This window comes from Phodopus roborovskii, unplaced genomic scaffold (genome assembly GCF_943737965.1).
Source record: "Phodopus roborovskii unplaced genomic scaffold, PHOROB, whole genome shotgun sequence".
Classification (NCBI taxonomy): Eukaryota; Metazoa; Chordata; class Mammalia; order Rodentia; family Cricetidae; genus Phodopus; species Phodopus roborovskii.
In genome coordinates, this window is record NW_026126511.1 from 57,414,614 (window position 1) to 57,436,843 (window position 22,230).

At 52.8% G+C, this 22,230-nt stretch overlaps 3 protein-coding genes across 5 annotated transcripts in view; 2 read left to right on the plus strand and 1 right to left on the minus strand.

Annotated features, from left to right (window-relative positions):
• The first annotated feature begins 3,069 nt into the window (after positions 1-3,069).
• Jph4 (junctophilin 4) lies at positions 3,070-10,687 on the plus strand. The gene is made up of 6 exons (XM_051195689.1): positions 3,070-3,251; positions 3,800-4,349; positions 5,074-5,845; positions 8,656-8,774; positions 9,078-9,613; positions 10,511-10,687. Exons 2-6 carry the CDS (start codon positions 3,971-3,973, stop codon positions 10,592-10,594), a joined length of 1,890 nt encoding a protein of 629 aa, XP_051051646.1. The 5' UTR covers positions 3,070-3,251; positions 3,800-3,970; the 3' UTR covers positions 10,595-10,687.
• A 1,862-nt stretch (positions 10,688-12,549) lies between these two features.
• On the plus strand, positions 12,550-19,921 carry Ap1g2 (adaptor related protein complex 1 subunit gamma 2). Its single transcript, XM_051195694.1, has 21 exons — positions 12,550-12,984; positions 13,449-13,573; positions 13,711-13,852; positions 13,967-14,063; positions 14,239-14,315; positions 14,436-14,531; positions 15,095-15,175; positions 15,444-15,542; positions 15,665-15,720; positions 15,877-15,990; positions 16,147-16,287; positions 16,368-16,422; positions 16,503-16,625; positions 17,219-17,308; positions 17,396-17,523; positions 17,726-17,830; positions 18,100-18,226; positions 18,301-18,433; positions 19,035-19,198; positions 19,551-19,649; positions 19,729-19,921. The coding sequence occupies exons 1-21, from the start codon at positions 12,781-12,783 to the stop codon at positions 19,828-19,830; spliced, it is 2,358 nt and encodes a 785-aa protein (XP_051051651.1). The 5' UTR covers positions 12,550-12,780; the 3' UTR covers positions 19,831-19,921.
• The window catches only part of Thtpa (thiamine triphosphatase), a 43,895-nt gene continuing 41,577 nt past the window's right edge, over positions 19,913-22,230 (minus strand). For all 3 annotated transcript variants that reach the window (XM_051195695.1, XM_051195696.1, XM_051195697.1), the window contains exon 3: positions 19,913-21,562. In XM_051195695.1, the coding sequence (XP_051051652.1) occupies positions 21,435-21,562 (128 nt within the window). In that variant the 3' untranslated portion in view covers positions 19,913-21,434. The remainder of the gene's footprint in view (positions 21,563-22,230) is intronic.

The window sequence follows — 22,230 nt, forward strand, 5'->3', positions numbered from 1 at the left end:
AAACAGCTGAGTGCCTACTGGAAACAGCACAGCTGTTCCTGCCCCAGAATCCCCTTGTATTCCTCTTCCCTGGGGGAGGCAGTCTAAAGTAAGTTCCATCTTTAAGTCCTATTCACGCCATGTGGACGAGCCAGACATGCTTGTCAGTTGTTTCATCTGCAATATGAACCTTTGTCTGCCGTATAAACCACTGGATCTCCAGCTCCTAGACAAATGCCTCCTAGTTCATGGTAAATATGCAGATGCTTAATGAGAAACGAATGAATGAATGAACTCCCCACCGACTATCATGTGTCAAGTGGACCTATAGCTGCCCTGGGTTTTGTTATTGTTGTTGGCGTTTGGGTTTGGTACTGGGAATGAACTCGGGGCCTTGCTCATGCTAGGCACAAACTCTACCACTAAGCTACACATTCCCAGTACCTGATGTACTGCCCTATTTTGTTCTGAAAGGTGTTTTAAAGATGTAGTCCCTCTTTGGGAGCACATTCCCTATGGAGGGATACTCCCTTAGCCTAGAGGCAGGAGGGAGGGCCTAGACCCTACTCCAAATAACTTGACAGATTTTGATGATCCCTCCTGGAAGGCATCACTCTCCCTGTGGAGTGGGGGTGGGGAATGGGATAGGGGAGCCAGGGGGTATGGGAGGGAAGGAGGGAGAGGGAACTGGGATCGATATGTAAAATAAGAAAAAACAATAAATAAATAAGATGTGGTCCCTACTGGGTATGGTGGCATTGTATGTAATCCCAGCACTCAGGAGGCTGAAGCAGGAGAACAATGAATACTATGGACCTGGGCTACATAATGAGACCCTGTCTCAAATAAATGAGAGTTGTCCCTCCCCTCGAAGTTTAAAAAAAAAAAAAATGTCAGCTAGGGATATGGCTCAGTAGCTTACAACACAAGCCTACAACCTGAGTTCAAACTGAGAAACTACAGCATAAAAATCCAGCCTAGCACTCCTAAGGGGAAATAGTAGGTAGAGGCAGGAAAACCCATTGAAAGTTCTGGCCAGTAGCCTGGAGTACACACTACACAGCAGAAACAACAAGTCTCAACAAGACAGAAGATAATGACTTCTGAAGAAGTTGTCATCTATTCTCTCTCTCTCTCTTTCTCTCTCTCTCTCTCACACACACATACACACACACACACACACACACACACACACACCACATAAAATATATAAGAAAAACAGAGTGCACGCCGGGCAGTAATGGTGCACGACTTTAATCCCAGCATTCAGAAAGTAGAGGCAGGTGGATCAGCCTAGTTCACAGAGTGAGTTCCATGATAGGCAGAACTACAGAGAGAAACCCTGGGGGGGGGGGTCACAATGCAAGAGAAATCCCTATGTATTCCAATCTTCACACTCTTTATTTTATCCAATGTAACCCTTGACCTTAGGGGATGCCTTCAAGTTCAGACTCCTCAGAGGAACTGAAGGGCTCAAATAATCCCAAGCTAACTATGAGTCCAGTTCTAGAACACAAGCTTCATCTAAGTCCCAGGATTCAATTCCCAGCACCAAGAAAAGTAAAAATCTGAAGTCTAGGGTTCTGATTCAAGCTCCACCACCTCTGCTGTGTGGTCCCTGGTGAGTGACTTTTCTTCCCGGGCATCAGTTCTCTTTAAATAAGGTGTGAGGCTAAGAGCAGACAGTAGGGACCAGGTCCTATGGGAAAATTAAAGCAATTGAGCAGACTTGGTTGGTCACACAATCATGTATGATTGGGCAGTGCCTCAATCCCTAAAATGCTTAAGGGTGGGCACTGAAGAAGCTGAGGGGGAAGAAAAACAGCCTGCAGACTGTCTGTGCCAGTGTGGTTCTAGCTAACTCCAGTGAGTGAACAAGGAAAGAGGGCGGTTAAGCTGAAGGGGCCACAGCTGAAGGGCCTCACAGCTGTGAGGGCCTGCTCAAGCAAACCTATGTGTCTTTGTTTCTAGCTTGCAAAACACAAGACTTCAGAGCCCCACGATCTTGATGGCCTCCTCAAACTTGATCCCCTATTAAAATACCGACACTCCCTTCAGAGGGACAACTAGACAGAACAGTTGGTGAAGGCAGACAGACCACAGTGCATATTAGCATAGCTCAAGCTACCTCTGAAACTGTGAGAGGTGGGCACGGTCTTGCAGAGGAGTTTGAGATGAATGGACAGAGGTATCCAAGCTCAAATGCTTCCTGGCTCCGGGCCAAGCAGCTGGCAGGTTCATGCCTCTCCCCAGGGTCCCCACAAACTTCCGGGTCTCCTGTCTCAATCTGTGCTCTTCCTGCCTGGATTTCTATTCCCAAGCCTGCCCTTTCTCTGCAGGGCTTTTCTCGCTCCCATCACAACCCTATTTCGCTCTTTTCGGCTCCCTATCGCCTTCTGTCCAACCTCGTGTCGTCCTTCCCTGCTTCTGTCCCTAGCCGTCTCATCAGCCCTGGACTAGGTCTCCCATGCCTGGTGTATTCCTCCCTCCACCCCGCCGCCTTAACTCTCCCCTGCACCTCCTTCTTTGTATTCCTCTCGCCCTCCCGGTCTCCCCAGCATCTCTCCTCCCCCACCTGGCTCTAGCCTCCCCCTGCCTCCCCATCTTAAGCTCAGACTCCTCCCCCTAGCTCCTCTCCCCTCCCCTCCGCCTCACTCCACTCCCTGCCTGCATGCCAGGGTTTCTTTCCACCGTGGGGGTCTCTGCGCCTCCAATTCTCCTCTCCACCTGCCTTCTTCCTCATCTCAGGGGTAGCAAGCCCCCATTTTTTTCTGCCTGGACATCCCTCTCACCACCCCCATCATTGCCATTGACTCTTCTCTCCACCCTCTCCGCTCCTCTCTGCCCCTTTAAATCTGCCTGGCCCAGCCTCCCCCTTGATGCTGGGTTTGGAGAAAACATTGATTTGTGCTGGGATGGAATTGGAATTTTGATTTTTTTTTCCTCTCCCAACCTTAAGAAGAAAAAAATAAACACACCCTCTCTTGATAGCCCCCTCCTCTTTCCCATCCAGCTCCCAGCTCCTCTTTGCTGCCTCCGTTCAAGGCAGATTCTTCCCCCTACACCCATTCTCACCCCGCACCCTGCCCAACACTAGCCCGCACCTTCAGCGAGGAGAGAGGGGACTATCCCATAGCTCCCCACCTTTCTCCTCTGGTCGTAGCAGTCTTTCCGGAAGGGAAGGGGGCTTGGCTTGTCCGGGTGAGGTGTGAGTGGAGGGACCCTGACATGGAAACTGCGCCCGGGAGGCAGCCTGAGCCCCAGCCCACATGGTGAGTAACCTGCCCCCACCCTTTCGCCAGTCTGCCCACCCCTACCCTCGTCGCCCCCCCCATCCCTATCCTATCATCGGCCCACCTGGGTCCGGATTTCCAGCTACATTTTCACCTCCCGCCTCCCCCGCACCCGGGTTTGCTAGTGAAGCCGAAGAATCAAGGCAGAGGGGCACAAATAGCAAAAAAAAAAAAAAAAAAAAAAAAAAAAGCAGGTGTTGAAAGACCCTGCCTGCCCAGGCCCCTCCCAAGTCCCCCACCTCCAACTGCTATCCACACTCTGGGGTTCTAGGTTGAAGAACTAGGACTCCGGATCAGGGATGAGACCCTAAGTCCCAGAAGGCGCCCACTACAAGTTGGGAGGGACGGGAAAGCCCCCTTGCCCTCACTGCTTGGAAGCTGCTGAAAGATGCTGCCCGGGGGGATGGGAGGAGGGCTGGAGGGCGGTGCTGATGCCCTAGAGCCACCGACAGGGGAGCGGCAGGCAAAGAAGGGGACCTCGCTCTCTACTTGCCTCGCTCTCTACTTGCACCCCTCTTTCTCCGCAGCCACTCAGGATGAGGGCCCGGCCTTGCCTGCCCGCGCTGGGGCCCCTCCGCCCAGCCCCGGTCTAACTGCTCCCGCCCCCAGGCCTCACCCGGTCCCCAGGCCCCCAGCCGGCTCTCCAGCCCCAGGATGCGCTGAGCCGCCAGGGGGCTGAGGCCGCGCCAACTACATGCATGTCCCCCGGGGGCAAGTTCGACTTTGACGACGGGGGCTGCTACGTGGGGGGCTGGGAGGCGGGGCGGGCACATGGCTACGGCGTGTGCACGGGGCCCGGCGCCCAGGGAGAGTACAGCGGCTGCTGGGCGCACGGCTTCGAGTCGCTGGGTGTCTTCACCGGGCCCGGCGGACACAGCTACCAGGGCCACTGGCAGCAGGGCAAGCGCGAAGGGCTGGGCGTGGAGCGCAAGAGCCGCTGGACCTACCGCGGCGAGTGGCTGGGCGGGCTGAAGGGGCGCAGCGGCGTGTGGGAGAGCGTGTCCGGCCTGCGCTACGCCGGGCTCTGGAAGGACGGCTTCCAGGACGGCTACGGCACTGAGACCTACTCCGATGGAGGTGCGGGGCCCGGCCCACTGTCTGCCCGTCCGCGTGCGCCTCCCGCCGGCCTGCGGCGCGTGTGCCTTCCCCAGCCTTTCGCCCTCCACGCCCTGCTAGTCCCATCCTCCATCCTCCGTCCCCAGCCATATGCGTGCGGTGCGCAGCCTTCTGTTTCCAGTGTGTGTCCCTCACACCATTCCCCCCCAAGCCCAGGACCCCACCCCACCTCCATCTTCCTGCCTCTCCCACCACCACCATACTCACAACTTCCTCTCCTGCATGCTTCTCCCTCACCCCATCTGCCTGCCCCTCCCACCTGCCCTCTCTACCTGCCTGACCCCTCTGCACCTAACTTGTATTCTTCCAGTCAGCTTGTACTCTGTGGTCCTGTTTGCCTGACATGTACCTTTCTTTTTACTCACCACCACCTGTCAGCCTGGGCATCACAGCCTCTGGGCCACCTGTCCTTCATACACTCCAACCAACCTGCCTGTTTCTCTCCTTTCCCTAGTCCACTGGACACTGCCAAAATCCACATATGTTATGGTTCCCACCTGTCTTCATCCGCCCTTCCACACCTGCCAACGAAGCCTGGCCTGTCCCTTCCCAGATCACCACACTAACTGCTTCGGTCTTTCTCACCTGTCAGTCACTTGGGCTTCCATGGGCTTTGGGGCCACGGATTACTGGGTTTGGGGGCCCAGTGAAGTGTTCTGACTCTTTAACTCCTATGCATCCACAGGCACCTACCAAGGCCAGTGGCAGGCCGGGAAGCGCCACGGCTACGGGGTGCGCCAAAGTGTACCCTACCACCAGGCGGCGCTTCTGCGCTCACCCCGCCGCACCTCCCTGGACTCGGGCCACAGCGACCCCCCGACGCCGCCTCCTCCCCTACCCCTACCAGGAGATGAAGGAGGCAGCCCAGCCTCTGGCTCCCGAGGCGGCTTCGTGCTGGCGGGGCCAGGGGATGCAGATGGGTCATCCTCCCGTAAGCGTACCCCAGCAGCAGGTGGATTCTTCCGCCGTTCACTGCTGCTCAGCGGGCTCCGGGCTGGGGGGCGCCGCAGCTCCCTGGGCAGCAAAAGGGGATCTCTGCGCAGCGAGGTGAGCAGCGAAGTGGGCAGCACAGGACCCCCGGGCTCCGAGGCCAGCGGGCCCCCTATCCCAGCTCCACCCGCCCTCATCGAGGGCTCAGCCACTGAGGTATACGCCGGTGAGTGGCGTGCAGACCGGCGCAGTGGCTATGGAGTGAGCCAGAGATCTAACGGTCTGCGCTACGAAGGCGAGTGGCTGGGCAACCGAAGGCACGGATATGGGCGCACCACCCGGCCTGATGGCTCCCGTGAAGAGGGCAAGTACAAGCGCAACCGGCTGGTGCACGGGGGACGCGTCCGCAGCCTCCTGCCTCTGGCCCTTAGACGGGGCAAAGTCAAGGAGAAGGTGGACAGGGCTGTCGAAGGTGCCCGTCGAGCTGTGAGTGCTGCCCGCCAGCGCCAGGAAATCGCTGCTGCCAGGTGGGCATCTGGTGCATAGATCAGAGCAGGGCTTTAAAAGGAGAGGACCCTCTAGGTACTATGCTTAAGAGAACCAAGTGCCAAGGCCTACAGCGTGGTGGGAAGCATGGGCAGGCAATTGTAGCCCTAGGAGTTAGGATGTTTACACCTGAGGCTGTAGGTGGGTGTTAGTGTAACTTTGGGTGGCTGAGTGTTGGAGGGAGGTAGTAAGACTGTTCCCCAGTGTATTTGTGGATATGTGTGTCTGTGGAGTCTATGGTATAGCCGGCGCGGTGAACGTTGCTTTGTGCAGGCCCTGGTCTTCCTCTTGCTCAGCTCACACAGCCTTCAGGTCTTAGGCTGGGAGCATCCACCCTGGACAGGACACCATAGTCCCTTCCTCACTACCTCCCAGACTGACTTTATTTCAGCCTTGGCCTTGAGGAGGCATAGTTTTTGCAGCTGAAATCTATTCTCTATCAGCTCTTCTTTTTCTGCCTTCTTCTGCTTGGGCTTGAAGGGAGGGGGTCTCGCTCTAAAGGTTTTTCCTTTCCATTAATCACATAGAGCCCTGTTATCTAAAGTAGTAATGACCAATAAAAATATAATGTAAGCCAGGGGTGGTGGCACACACCTTTAATCCCAGCATTTGGGAGGCAGAGGCAGAAGGATCTCTGAGTTTGAGGCCAGCCTGGTCTACAGAGCTAGTTCCAGGACAGCCAGGGTGACACAAAGAAACTCTGGAGAGAGAGAGGGAGAGGTTAAATGAATTTTAATAATATATTTGTTTTTAAGCCATATTTCCAAAATTTTATCTTTTCAACCAATTATAATTTACATTCCTTCTGGATTCTTTAAAATGTTGGTTATATTTGTCATTTACATCGGTTCTGTTTGAGGCCTGCTTTTGAGTGCTTAATAGTTCTATGGATTCTGACTACTGAATTAGATAACACTGACCTAAAAATAACCAAAATTCATTTGGAATGAGATGAAAAAGACCCTTATTTTATTCAGTTCACACCCATTTGAATCCATATGTGTTGTTCCCTATAAAGGGGATGAGGGTACTTCAGAGGGCCAATGATCAGGTTATGCCCAAATATGTATTAATGAATTTATGTAATGGGCAAATTGTTGTTTATGTGCATGTATATGAGTATGATTAAGTATCAACATGTATGAACATCTGGAGTAGATGACTGGGACAGAGAATATGCATCTATAGATGTGTCTGAGTGTTTGGGTACTAGAATGTAGGGCCTTAAGCCAGGGCAGAGGGAGGTCAGAGCATAGTGAACCATTATGGGCTAGATTGGGTGGAGGCATATGCAGAGGGAAGAAAAACTGATCTCACTAACTAGAAGATGAAGCAGTGGGAAGAAGCTGGCTGGTCTCCCCAGCAACAGGCCTGGCAACCCTGATTGGCTGCTGGCTGCCATGGTAACAACAGAGCCTCAGCAGCAGGTACATCTGCCAGGTAGCTTGAGTCTGGCCTGATGCCTGAGCACAGACTAAGTCTACTGCCTAGACTTCATAATCCACACCTTCCATGTCAAAAGCCACGGGTTATTGTCATTTTTGTGCCCAGCAGCATCACTCACTGCAACCCAAGAGTGAACCTCAGAGCTACTCAGAACCCAGCTCAGTTCCAGGACAGTGTTAGTTATAAACATTCTGAAAACCCTACATACAGACAGGGTTATCCTGTGTCCCCCTGAGTAGGCTCTGAAGTCCTTAATCTGCCAGTTTCGGAGGAAGGAAGATGACCATATGCCCTCAGTACACGATAGGAAGTTCACCTAGAATTATAGTGGGCATCACCAACCACCAGATACAAAGTGCCCTTCTTAGATGGATTTAAAAAAAGGCCTGTGACCAAAGAGTCATGAGTCTTAATCCAGGCAGACCCAGAGCAAGTACATCTGATCATCTGTGCTCCTCTGTGCATCACTTATGTCTGGATTACAGAAGCATTGGAGGATCCTAAACCACCCAACCGCAGAGGGTTAGGTGGAGGGGAGAACTGAGGAAGAACGGCGAGACAGTAGTGGAGCCAGGACTGACAATACTCTAAAGTGAGCTGAACAGGAGGAGGAGCAGGCTAGCACAGCAGTGGGGCACAGAGGGCAGACTGGGTTTACATAGGTGTAACTGCACTCATTGACTGCAGGGCAAAGGGATTCAGTAGTTAGATCTCAGAGGTGCACTGGGGTGGGGAGAGGCAATGCCAGGAACAGAGGAGAAGGGTGTGACAACAGAGGAGGCCAAAGAAAGCAAGATGAAAACTTTTCCTGCCAGGAAATCTAAACTGGTTGGAGTAGAGTTAAATAAGGGGACTTGCAGTGGAAATGGAAGAGACAAAAGGAAGTGATGGTTGAACAACGTGGGGGCTGTCACCACTATTAGAGCAGGATCTGACCCAGGGGGCCAAAGGGTTGGTAGGATTCAGGGATACTAACAGCAACAGGGCCACAAAGGAGTTGCCAAGAAAGCAGAGGCTCATTAAGCTGGAGCAGGATGGCAGTAGGTAAAGAGTTGGGAGGGGAGCTGGCCCTGCAGCTGGAGGGATGAAGTGTTACTACAGGACGGAAGGGTAGAAGGGTGTGAGAGGAGAGAGTGTGATGACAGTAACACAGCCCAGGACTAAGTGAAGAAACCAACCAGAGACCTGCCCTGGCCAGCTTTGTGCAGAGGGATGATGGCTCCAGAGGTAGCTCAGATTAGGTAGATGTGATGGGCGGGGACAGGGTAAGGGGCTGGAGCATCAGCGCATGAATAAATTGGCATGGCAGAAAGTCAGACAAGTCCCTGTCCCTGGGGCCCAACAGGGCAGCAGACGCCCTCCTAAAAGCAGTGGCAGCCAGCAGCGTCGCCGAGAAGGCTGTGGAGGCAGCGCGAATGGCCAAACTGATAGCCCAGGACCTACAACCCATGTTAGAGGCCCCAGGTGAGGTGTGGGCATCCTGTGGGGTGGGGGGGGGAGTCCCTGGGGAGCTGGAGAGGCTCATGGCAATGGGGGGGGGGGGACACAGAGATCTGGGGGTGGAAAAAACAAAGGGATGGAGGGTGTCTTGGAGGTGGAACCGAGAATGTATGAGGCAGGGTAATGGAAGGTTTGGGGTTTGGTGATGAGAAACTATGGGCCTGGAGGTAACCAGAACCCTGGAAAGTGCTAATCAAGGAATAAGCGGCAAGCCTCTCTGGCTCCTGGCCAGTTAAGCCCCACTGATTCCTAGCTGTTCCTGCCCAGGCCGCAGACCCAGACATGATTCAGGAGGTTCTGACACAGAGCCTTTGGATGAAGACAGCCCTGGGGTATACGAGAACGGACTGACTCCCTCAGAGGGCTCTCCGGAACTGCCCAGCAGCCCCGCCCCCTCCCACCAACCTTGGCGAGCCCCTGCCTGCCGCAGGAGCCCACTGCCTCCTGGAGGGGACTGGGGTCCCTTCTCCAGCCCTAAAGCTTGGCCCGAGGAATGGGGCGGTCCCGGGGAGCAGGCAGAGGAACTAGCTGGCTATGAGGCTGAGGATGAGGCCGGGACCCAGGGTCCAGGACCCAGAGACGGTTCCCCGCTTCTCGGAGGCTGCAGTGACAGTTCAGGAAGTCTTCGAGAGGAGGAGGGGGAAGATGAAGAGTCCTTGCCCCAGCTGAGGGCCCCAGGAGGCTCAGATCCTGAGCCTGTCACCATGCCAGTTTTGAGGGGCCTGTCTTCAAGGGGTCCTGACGCTGGGTGCCTGACAGAAGAGTTTGAGGAGCCTGCTGCCACCGAGAGGCCTGCCCAGCCGGTGAGCATCCTTTTATACTCTCTTATTTTCAAAGCCCTGCCTCCCACCCCTTCGAGGCTTCTGTATAACCCCCTGAGAGACTTCAATTTCCACTCAGCTTCCTCTCTGCCTGGCCGGTCTTGGACCATATCCCACTTTATAAAAGAGATAACTTGCAGTTTAAAGGAATCTTGGAGACCTTCAAGTCCAGCCCTTCCAGAGGATGGCTAGGGAACCGACTCCAGGCACTTAAGTAAACTACCCCTAGCTACGAACTAAGAATCAATGGGGGAATTGGAACACTTTTTCCTGTTCTCCTTCCATATCATTTCCAGCACCAGTTTCCTGCTCCACCCGCACCCCACCTCCATACTTTCTCTCTTTGGTGCCCAGAAATAGGAAAAAATTGTTTCTCCCAGCCCTCACTCTCCCTCCCTCTCCTGGGAAGAAGGGCGGGGGGGGGGGGTTGCAGAAAATCGGGAGAGGCGGGGCGTTTCTCCAGAACCCTCTGCTCTGATTGGATTCCAGGCCTTCTCCCATCTCCTAGCAACCACATCCTCCCTCACCCCTTCCTCCCTCTCTCTGCCTTAACTGCAGTACTGGCTGCTGCTGCCAATGTCTGCTACTAAGGCCAGGCACCTTCTGCTTTGCCCACGTGATATTCTGAGGATGGGGGAGAGTGGTGGTGGGTGGGAGGGAGGAGGGAGGCAGTGTGTCTATCTTCAGAGTGTGAGGGCAGGGCCCTGTGTAGGAAGAAGGGAGATACTTCATAATCTGGAACAAGGATGGGCTCTTCTGCTCTTACCTGTGCAGAGATGTTTCTGGGACCCATCGGCCTTGTTACTAAAGCCACGACAGGGAGGTGGAACCTAGCACTTGGCTCAAGAACTGAACCCACTTCACCCTCTGTCTCTTTAGGGAGCTGCCAACCCCCTGGTGGTAGGAGCCGTGGCCTTGCTGGACCTCAGCCTGGCATTCCTGTTCTCCCAGCTCCTCACCTGAGGCGACATCCTGGCCTCCTTCTGGCTCTGGTTGCCTGCCTTTCCACCCATTTTGGCCTGCCTTTTTCTCTTTCCCCCTCCAAGTTGTGTTTTCTCCTCTTCCTCCTTTTTTTCCTGTGCCCCCTTTATTTTTGTCTCTTGCTTCTCAGTCCCCTCTCTTCTTTGAGATGGTTTCCTTTATCCTGGACCTGTCTCTGGTCTTCCTTGTTTTCTTTCCCACCCCAACCCCTTCTTTCTCTAGATTGTTTACATATGAAGGGCTGTTCTCCCTCAGAGTTGCAGAGTGGGCTCTCTTCTCTGAGACACACAAATCTAAGTCAGACCATTGCCCCCATGTCCTCCCCAACCTTTTCTTTAAATCAGAACTTCACCAAGGGTGGGGGTTTGGTGTCCTGAGGAATCTCCTGGAATTTGAGTGGAGGGGAGAAAGAAAACTAGAGGTGACTGAATGCCAGACAAGGCACTGGCTGAGCCACTTGGGGCTTACTGGCCCAAATCAAAAACTGCAAGGAGTCACCTCCACTCTTACCTCCCAGAACCCAGCTGAGTTCTTGCCTAACTTGATCCTTCCCGGAGGGAGAAAGGGGAGTGAACAGCAGAAAACTCCCTAGACATTCCCTGTCCTTCCCTCCTTAGCCAGTCCCTCTCCCAACCCCCAAGGATGGCATGTTATGCCAAGAGCAATGTGAAAAGCAACAAAAACTATTTGGTGCACCAAGCCCACACCTCTCAGACTCTGCCACTCACCTCTCTATCCTTTTCTTCGCCCTAAAAATTTATTTGGTTGGTCTGGACTCACTTGTGGCCTTTGATTAAATTCCTAAGGGGCCTGAAGAAGACACTTGTACAGAGGATTAGAGGCACTGGAGCCAGCAAGGACTCCTCTCCTCAGTTCTGGCAGTTGTGGGGAGCACTTCTAGAGGATAGAGCCAAGTTAGATAAGAGCCTGAAGGGCAGCAGAAGCTGCAACAAGTCTAGTTGTTTCCAACCCATCACATCAGAGTCCTGTGAGATGGGAACACAAGAGGCGAATCAGAGGAAGGGGTGTCTCCCACACTTCCCAGGCAGGGCAGAGGTGGGCGTCAACCCCAGGTGAGAAGTGGGTGAAGAATCCTGTTTGAGATATGGTTGATCCCTGTTACTAGCTTTTCCTCTGGGGACAGAAAGCTCTACAAGAGAGAACTGTAGAGCCCAGGGGAACTTTCCTTCCCTGCATGAGGCAGAGGCAAGCTGCCTGCCAACCCCCTTCCTCAAGGAATGGCCTTGCCCAGGAATGCCCACCACACACACTCTTCTTATTTTTCTAGTCAACCTCTGTTTACTCCTTGGCCTGCCTTCCTCCTCCCTCCCTTCTCAACCTATACTTCTGATTTCTATATCATGGAATTTGGGATTGACGTTATACAACAGTGCCGCCAACACCAAGTCTTGCAGGAAAAAAAAATACAAAGAAATTTAACAAAAAAAAAGTATATTAATAAAAAAGTTCCAAAAAGGGGGGGACTGTCATCTCCTTTGGGGCGCGATGGTTTCAAATTCAAGTTCTCTGAGTGTCACCTGGTGGGTGGGTGAAAAAGGAGGCCCCTCGGGGAGCCACAGTGCTTTAACAACTATAGGCTCCTTTCCCAAAGTGCCAAAGACTGAGGCCAAAGGTCAGAAATCTCAAGAAGGCTCAGCTCCACGGCTCTAGAGGGGCGGGGTCCCGTAGTAGAGGCGGGGAAGAAGGAAGGACAGAGACCAAGCACCAACCCCAGCTCTGTCCCATACCAGGAAGTGCTGGGTGGGGGTAGAGAAGCAGAGTTGACACCGAAGCCAGGTGAGGTTGGGACCGGGAAACTGATACCTCCTGAGATGGGGAGGGGAGCAGGGAATCTCGCAAAGGAAATAGCTCAGGGATCCAGAAGGAAAACTAGAGATGAAAAACCAGTCGAGGAAGGAAAGCAAGAAAGAGACTGGGCTTTAGCGCAGCCTCAGTAGAAACAAACACGGGGTGGGGCGAGGACGCATGCGTACTGGGAATGTCCTTGCGAGTTAGGATGGTGACTCTGTTCCAGGTGGGAGGTAAATGTGGGCACAGTTTTAGAGTGGTGATGGGACTCAAGCCCTTGAAGATCTTGGCACAGAGCAATTCTGGCTGTCCAGCTGGAATGTATTAAAGCCTTTCCACTCTCGGGCTCTGCCCCCAGGATGGTGGTGCCTTCGTTAAAACTTCAGGACCTAATCGAAGAGATACGCGGGGCCAAGACTCTGGCCCAGGAACGGGAAGTGATTCAGAAGGAGTGTGCGCAAATTCGGGCCTCCTTCCGAGATGGGGACCCCCTGCAGAGGCATCGCCAGCTGGCCAAATTGCTCTACGTCCACATGTTGGGCTACCCCGCCCACTTTGGACAGGTACTGGCCCCCAGAAAGCTACAAAACTTGGCGAAGATGACTAATAGGCCTCTTTGCATATTTGTATCCCATTTGTGTTTCTCCAGTGTTTTGTTTGGGGACAGGTTGTAGCCCAGGCTAGCCTAGAACTGGCATAAATCCCTGCCTCGGTTTCAGTGTTGGGATTTTCAGACATACCCCATTCTGCCCAGCTAAATCCTTTAGTTTCTGAGCCTTTTATCCATTAACCTACTGGTGACTCCTCAGCCCCGTTCTTAGCACCTCCCCATCGTCTCCCAGCCTCCATGCCTACACAGGTCCCAGAAATCTTGTCTGCCATCTGAATCTCCACTTAAACCTCTGGGTAAAGAGAAGGTGATGAAATGTGATTCCTCACAAGTTAATCTCGCCTTAAGGAGGTTGAAGTCGGAAAACTAGTGCAGCGGTTTCACACTACCCTTCCTGGTCTGCCTCCTTCCTTGTAGATGGAGTGCCTGAAACTGATCGCCTCCCCCAGATTCACAGACAAGAGGGTGGGCTACCTTGGGGCCATGCTTCTATTGGATGAGAGGCACGACGCCCATCTGCTCATTACCAACAGCATCAAGAAGTGAGAGGGTTCTGGGGCACTTGAAATCAGGGCGTTGGGAGAGTGGGAACCGCAAAATCCCAGAGGGCTGCCTGCTCTCAGTACTGGGAAGAACTGGTTTTCTCCGGCTTGATTGACCATCCTTCCAAACCCTACAGTGACCTGAGCCAAGGGATTCAGCCAGTTCAGGGTCTGGCCCTGTGTACTCTCAGCACCATGGGCTCTGCTGAGATGTGCCGAGACCTAGCCACCGAGGTGGAGAAGCTGCTCCTACAACCCAGCCCCTATGTGCGGAAGAAGGTGAGATGTAGACCTCTAGACGCCTGCCTCTTCAGAAGGTATTCCCAAGCTGCCACGTAGAAGAGGTGTGGAGTCTAACTTGGTAGCCCTATCTGAGGCCCTTGGCTTCTGCAGGCTGTTTTGACTGCTGTGCATATGATCCGGAAGGACCCAGAGCTCTCCAGCATCTTCCTCCCACCTTGTGCCAAACTGCTCCGTGAGCGTCATCATGGTAAGGGCACAGGGCTCTCCACCATACTTTTCAGGTCTGGCTATGAATAGACGAAATGAAAAGCAAATCTGGAAGCCCTGCTCATCAGACAAGGGTGGTGCACAAATACAAACACACGTTGTAGTAGACTGTCCCATGGCCTGGCCCACCATTCACTGCCCCACCCTGACCCCAGGCATCCTGCTGGGCACCGTCACGCTGATCACGGAGCTCTGTGAAAGAAACCCTGCAGCCCTCAGGCACTTTCGAAAGGTGGGCTAGTGAAGGGGCAGGCCGTGGGGCAGGCAAAGGTGGGTGGTGGGTGAAGAATGGGGGCTGATGGTTGAGAAGAGAGGAAGCCCTCAGACAAGGCTGCCTGTGCCCTTCTTCCAGGTAGTACCCCAGCTGGTACAGATCCTCCGGACTCTAGTGACAACAGGATACTCAACAGAGCACAGCATCTCTGGAGTCAGTGATCCCTTCTTACAGGTAAGCTAAGATGTTCTTGTATCCCTGGAACAGCAAAGACTTCACAGGAAGACCATGAGTGGTAGCCATGTTCCGTTTTGGCACAGTCCAACTGGAAGTCTCAGGAGTGCTCTAGTCACCCTAGGACTAGGGATAAGGAATAGAAGGTGGCTAGCAAAAAGTCAGAAAATCCAGTTTGGTAACCATATAAAAAGCCTGTTCCAAAGCTGGGTGTGGTGGCACATGCCTTTAGTCCCAGCACTTGGGAGGCAGGCAGAGGCAAGTGGATTTATGCAAGTTCAAGGCCAGCCTAGTCTACAAAGCACCGTTCCAGGACAGCCAGGGCTACACAGAGAAACTGTGTCCCAAAAAAAAAAAAAACAAATTAAAAAAGGCCTGTTCCAAACTCCCCTGCCTCTATACGTCTCTGATCTCCTCCCGGGGTCCAGGGGATCTGTGGGGAGAGGGGGAGGGCGGTGAGAAGTGCTGGGGAGTCAGAGCCTTCAGTGTTACCCATAGTGTTAGGTCTCTTCACTTCAGGCTCATGACATTATTCCTATAAAACCCCTCTACTCCAACCTCAGGTCCAGATACTTCGTCTGCTTCGAATCCTGGGACGGAACCATGAGGAAAGCAGCGAGGCCATGAATGACTTGCTGGCCCAGGTGAGAGACACCCCTTATGCATGTGGTTTCTCAGCCCATCAGCCCTGGATGTCCCTCGAGTGACCTCTAAGCCAATGGCTTCTATGAAGGAAGGATATAGTCTGGCATTGCACTATTATGCTAGTGTGTAGCCAGGTCTAACATAGAGAGGGCTCAGGGGGCTTTGTTAGGGGTGGAAGGATGAACAGAGAACACAATAGTCACCTTCCAGAAATCACAGGGAGTCTAGAGCCCTGTGCAGATGGTTTCTCTCCCGCCATCCACACAGGTCGCCACCAACACAGACACCAGCCGAAATGCAGGCAACGCGGTCCTGTTGGAGACAGTGCTTACCATCATGGACATCCACTCTGCAGCAGGCCTCCGGGTACCATTATATACCCATGTGTTCTCCAGCTGTAGCTCTACCTACCCAGCTGGTCCCGGTCACTGGTCACTGGTCCCCAATGCCCCTCTCCTCTGACCACCTCCACCTTCTTCTTCCCATAGGTTCTAGCTGTTAACATTCTTGGCCGTTTCTTGCTCAACAATGACAAGAATATTAGGTAACAGCCCCCAGTGTCTGGCTAGATTGTTCTACTGTACATGTCGCCCTCTACATTCCTCCATCTTGATCCACCTGACTCTTAACCACACTGGAAGCAACACAGGGTGTCAAGGCAGAGGACCTCATGTGACATGGCCTCTCTTACTCTGACCAGGTATGTGGCCCTGACATCGTTGCTTCGGTTGGTGCAATCTGATCACAGTGCTGTGCAGCGTCACCGGTCCACTGTGGTAGAATGTCTACAGGAAACAGATGCCTCCCTTAGCAGGTAAGCAGAGGGAGAAAAGGACAGGGCAGAGGACACAGTGCTTGGCGGCTGAAACGCAAAGCAGCTGGAGTAAGAACTAAAGGAAAAGGTACCTGGAACCGTGGAGCTAGAGCGAGGTAGCCTGGGCCATCTGCATGGACACCTCTCTCCTCCCAGGCGGGCCCTGGAGCTGAGCCTGGCTCTGGTGAACAGCTCCAATGTGCGAGCCATGATGCAGGAGTTGCAGGCCTTTCTGGAATCCTGCCCCCCTGATCTTCGGGCTGACTGTGCCTCGGGCATCCTGTTGGCTGCAGAGAGGTGAGATGAGAAGTGCCTAGGAGTCAGAGGGTGTGTCCTGGAAAGGGACAGTGACAGGACTGATGAGTCACATCCCCTAGGTTTGCTCCAAGCAAGCGGTGGCACATAGACACCATCCTGCACGTGCTGACCACGGTGAGATGGGGCGGTCAGGGGGTCGGGCAGGAGTGGGCAGGTCTCACTGCTCTGACTTGGCCATATCCACCCCTCTCCAGGCAGGCACCCATGTGAGGGACGACGCAGTGGCCAACCTGACCCAGCTGATTGGGGAGGCTCAGGAGCTTCATTCCTACTCTGTGCGCCGCCTCTACAGTGCCTTAGCAGAGGACATCTCTCAGGTCTCACTTCCTCCCCCCAGGTCCAGCTGACCAGCCTTTTCAACACTGGAATTTGAATGGTTTTTCCCCAAGCATAGGAGCCAGAAGATGGTCGAAGACAAAGCTTGTCTTTTGCTTAGGCCTCTGTCCTGGCCTGGTGCCTACTGACTGCAGCTCCAGATGAATAATTTAACTTTCTTTAGGCTCTGCATGCTCAACCTTCTAGAATGCCCACCTCCCAGGATATCTTCAAGATCTAATGAGATATATTAAAGCTTGGCACATATATTCATTTCTGTTATTACCTCCAATGTCGAGTGGATTAACAGATGCCAGCAGATATCTATAACTGCCCTTTGTCAACTTAAGTAGAGTGGGCAGAAGCCATATTTGTTTCCTCAGGAGAGGGAGCCTCTCAGGTCATGTGATCGGGCCATGTAGTTTTGGTGCATGCCCACCAGAGGGCAGTAGGAACCAAAATGCCAAGGCAGCCTGCTAACACCTTTCCCTCCCTACCCAGCCAACCCCACCATCTTCCCACTGCAGTGAAGGGACATTGTAGGGTTTGGAGGAGAGGAGGCCCCCAACTAGCAGGTGTCTTTTCCTTCATACAGCAACCACTGGCTCAGGTGGCAGCCTGGTGCATTGGCGAGTATGGGGACCTCCTGCTGGAGGGTACCTGCCAGGAAACTGAGCCTTTTCAGGTAAGATCTAGGAGTGAGAGGTGCTCTGGGGAGGGTTCATTAGGACAGACACGACCTGTGGTCATGACCGGTTGTCCACATCTGAAGGTGGAAGAGGAGAAAGTGCTAGCTCTCCTGGAAAAAGTGCTACAGTCCCACATGTCCCTACCAGCCACCCGAGGCTATGCCATCACAGCTCTCATGAAACTCAGCGCCCGGTTCCGGGGAGACAACAAGTAAGAAGGAGGTCCCAGCCCTTAAAGATGTCCCTTCACCTGGCTACCTCCCTCTCCCCCTCCCTCTAGTCCTTAGGAATCTGTTTTTGAGCCACATATATTAGCTGTCTCCTTACTCTGTGAGGCTTCTCCCTCCCTCTTCTCCTGGAGTGGGAGAGCAAGCTGGCTGCCATTGCCTCTCACGTGTCACATTGTGGCCCAGTCGTATCCGCCAGGTGGTGTCCATCTACGGGAGCTGTGTGGACATAGAGCTTCAACAGCGGGCTGTGGAATATAACGTACTCTTCCAGAAATATGACCACATGAGGTATGTCCAGAAACCCGCATGGAGAGCTCCAAACTCTGTGCTCCCTTCTAGAGATGAGAGTGGAGAGTGGAACCCTCCCATACCCTTGCTCTCAGTGGTGAGAGTCTCCCATCCGTAGCTGACACTGAACTGGTTCCCAGTCCTCATGGTTTGTCTAAAGACAGTGCACTGACTTAGGAAACCAGAACGGCATGCCCAGGGCCCCTCCGTGTTCTTCGTCTTCTTCCCAAGTGCGCACACAGAGGGACCCTTGCATGCCATCCTCTCAGGGCTGCCATCCTTGAAAAGATGCCGCTTGTGGAGCGTGGTGATTCTCAAGTTATTGAGGAAAAGAAGGAAAACAAAGAAGGGGCCCAGCTCTTGGAAGCAGCAGCCCCTGTCCCCACAGAGCCCCAGGTGAGGAGGCTGGAAGACCTGGGACTCTTGTGGGTGTCCACACCCTACTATGATTGTCCTGCTCTTTTCCCCAGGCCGCTAAGCTCTTGGATCTGCTCGATCTCCTGGATGACACTCCTGGGCATACCCAACATCTTCCTCTGGCTCCTTCCCCAGGGGAGGCCTTAGTACACCTCCTCGACCTTCCCTGTGCACCTCCGCCCCCTGGTAAGCCTCAGCAAAGGGAGGTACTTTGTAGAAGGTGGGTGAAAATGTGTCATTTGTTTCTCTGAGCCAAGGATGGAGACACTCATCTCAGTAGGTAAGGTCTTGTTCCACACTGTTGCTCTATAACAATCTCCCTTGTCATATTTCTCTCCCTAGTCTGTGGTCCTGTTTCTGCTCCAGGCTGTGTCATATCACTTCCCCCGACCCACTCCACCGGTCCCTTCAACTCCCCAAACCTCAAACACTTGACATTTCATGTTCTTTACCCTCAAATGACTAACTCATTCTCACTCTTCCAGCTTCAGCTAAATGGCATCTGTCTTACCTCCCTCTCCTGCTTTCCTGTTTAACCTAGTTCTTCCCGGTTACTTTTGACTGTTTGTTTGTAACATCATGGCGATGATTACCTTGTATTTTGTTGTTTACCCTACCCCACCCCTCCCCACCGACCACTAGATGGTCAACTCCAACCTCAGCTTGTCTAGTTTCCCACTTGATCTGGGACAATGCAGGGCCAAGATTCACTCACTCCATTTTTATTGGATGCATGAATGAACGTGCTGTAAGCCTGTGCACTGAGTTGCCTCTCTCCCTTCTCCAGCTCCCATCCCCAGTCTCAGAGTGTTTGAACGTGAGGGTGTACAGCTGGACCTTTCTTTCACACGGCCCCTGGAAACCCCAGGCTTGCTCTTAGTCACTGCCACCAGCACCAACTCCTCAAAGGAGGATGTTACCCACTTCGTTTGCCAGGCAGCTGTGCCCAAGGTTTGAAAATATGGGGTTCATGCTTGTAATTCTAAAACTTGGGGAGCTGAGGCAGGGGAATCACTGAGGCCAACCTGGGCTACATAGTGAGTTTAAAGCCAAGTTGGGCTACACTGTCACAAAGAAAGAAGAAACAGGATTCAGAGGTGGCGAAGGCACGCTAGGAGAAAAGGCCAGAAGCCAGTGGGGTGGGTGGGAAGCAGAGTGAAATGTGAGTGAAATAGGAAAGGGGTGATGTAGACTGTTATTGGGGAATATCCAAAAATGTTTGGGAGCCATTGGGTGTGGAGGGCTGACTGCCTGGGCCCAACCAGAGGCCTTACTATGCTCTGCCCAAACCTCCCATGTTCAGAGTTTCCAGATGCAATTACAGGCTCCCAGTGGGGACACAATTCCAGCGCAGGGTGGCCTTCCTGTCACCCAGCTCTTCAGAATCCTCAATCCTAACAAGGTGAGTTGTCAGACCCTGTGGATAGGAGAGATGGGGACAATCAGCAACCTAACCCTGGTCTCTGCTTTCCTGTTTTTAGGCAACTTTGCGACTAAAGCTGCGCCTCACCTACAACCACTTTGGCCAGCCAGTACAGGAGATCTTTGAGGTGGATAACTTGCCTGTGGAGACATGGCAGTAAATTGCTGTGGTCTGTGTCTGGCCTGGGTGTTTCTAGGCTCTTGGTGTCTTATTGGAGGAATGGAAATAAAGGTGCACATAAATTGCCAATAGCAAGGAAACTTTATTCAAAAGTGAAGTGATGATACAAATCAGAAATACACTGTGACAGGCAATGGCCACAGTACAAAAGGGCCCGGGGTTATTGCCTGATGCTTCTTTAATGGAGTTTTAAGGGAAGGGAGTTCATTGCTAAGTGGCATAATTTGAGTGGTCTCTATTTTAACTGACAGGTTTGGATCTGTAAGCCTTTCCTCACTGTGCATGACCTTTCCCATGATGCATCTGATTTTAATCAAATGCTCATTCTGCATAGGCATGGGATGGTAAATAGGGACTCTCCATAAAAGTTCACCTGAAGGACACAGTCTGCCTTACTCTGCTTGCACCCAAACCCAAGCCCAGTCAGCTCCGTTTTCCATACTCGGATATATTCTAAAATGTTTGAATAAAAACTGTCAAATAAAAAACTGTCCAAAAAAGGGTACTTTTTGATGGCTGCCGGGGGAGGAGAGGCCTATTCCTTTGTTGGAAGTGGGACATTAAACATAACTCAATACAGGTGGGGGTCCTAGGTGCGTTGTTAGAAGGATGTGTGCACATGCAGGGGAGAATCCTTGGATAGCAAGTGCATTGTTAGATGAAAGGTGTATACAGTTCAAACCAAGTGCAGTTCCGGGTGGCTAAGCTGTTGCCTGAACTAGCCTGCCTCAAAACTGCCTCAACTCACCTAAAATCTTTCCACGCCGTCAGCTGAGAACACAGCCCCTGAGGGCTGACAGCAGGTGGCACTCCAGCCCTATATTTGTCACCACAATCTGAAGAGACTGCCTCTTCCCCGACAAATGATGGAAACCTACGAAACCTGAGGGAGGGGGTAAAAGGCATATCCTGACCTGGTGAGAAAGAAATGTGTAGGAACAAGGGTAGAGCCTTCTCCACGGGAAGTATGACTTCTTGAAACCCCAGGAACCTGTCTCAACAATGATGATTTTCTTTCTACCCCTCTCTGGGTTGGAGAGCAAATTTATCTCTCAACTGCCACACAGGGCGGTCTACCCTCTGGGCACAGTGGCAGACCCAGCAGAATTTCCAGATTTCTAACAGAAGTTCCCAACCATTTCCCCACCTTGTTGCTATTCCCTACACCCCAAGGCAGGGAAATCCCTGCTGCTTCCCAGCATCTCTAACTCAGCTGTAAGGCAGCTTCAGAACTGCTGGCAGAATCAATGGCATCGACCACGGGAGGGGGGTGGCAAGGGATTTTCCCGTGCTTAACTACTGATCACGGCTAAGTGGAAATCCTATAAACACGAGCGGAAATCAATGGAGGCTGCTTAGCGGCCAGGGGAGAGGGGCGGCCCACAGATTGCATCTGACGGATGAGGGAAGCAGTGAGGGAGGGCTCAGGGAAGAGAGGCTGAGAATGGGTGAAAGGCCAGGTAGAACTGGAGACAAATGTGGCTCTGTTGTAAGGGAAGGGGCACAGTGGGTCCAGGTGTGGATGGCAGCTTCAGAGAGATCCCTTCCCTCCTAGAAAATGAGCCCCACGCCCATAAACTGCTGTCACGATGTGAAGTCCCCTGTGGCTTCACTGGAGCCGTTTGCTTCCAGCAGGCGCTGATAGTCCAGAGGCCTGAAGCGCTGTAGGTATACCAAGAGCTTGGCAGGTGCCTTCTCCTGTGCTGGCACTCCTGCAGGCAAGAGGACAATAAGGAAAGAAACATGCAGCCATTGAACACACTTTCACTTTACTCCCTGCCCGCCCGCCCAGCCAGGACTCCGAAGTTTGCAAAGCAGTACCAAGAATCCAGATGCCACCCGAGCAGCATCTCTTAAGCCTCCCACTCCCTTGTTGGACTGCAGAGGTGAGACCCCAAAGATCCACTTGGTTGTATGACATGAGCCTCTTCTCTGGCAATGAGAAATAGTAAGGAAGCAGCACTCTGTGCCATGAAGACAGGGGAACCAACTCATTTCACTTATTACCCCTCTCTCCCAATCAAGATTCAAGCCCATCTAGGCTAGCCAGAGCTCATTAGCTCAGTAATGAAGCACATGCAGTGAAGTACAGAAGAAAACTGAACGCTGTGGCAAATAAAGGAAAGCAGGAACTTCGGCCCCGTTCTGCTTGCAGGATCTCGCTTCTAACCACCTATTGCCAGTGTTGTTAATGGACATCATCGGCATGCTGATGTGTGGTTTCTAAGGAGGTTCATTCCTGTAAGGCAGTCAGGACCTGTAGGGTATACAAACCCTTGAGTGTTGGGATGAGCTGTCTCTATCAGAGCTAGGCGAGGAAACAGAAAAGTCTGCCACAGCACCCGCCCTGCCCCATACAAATACAATGTTCTCATATTTA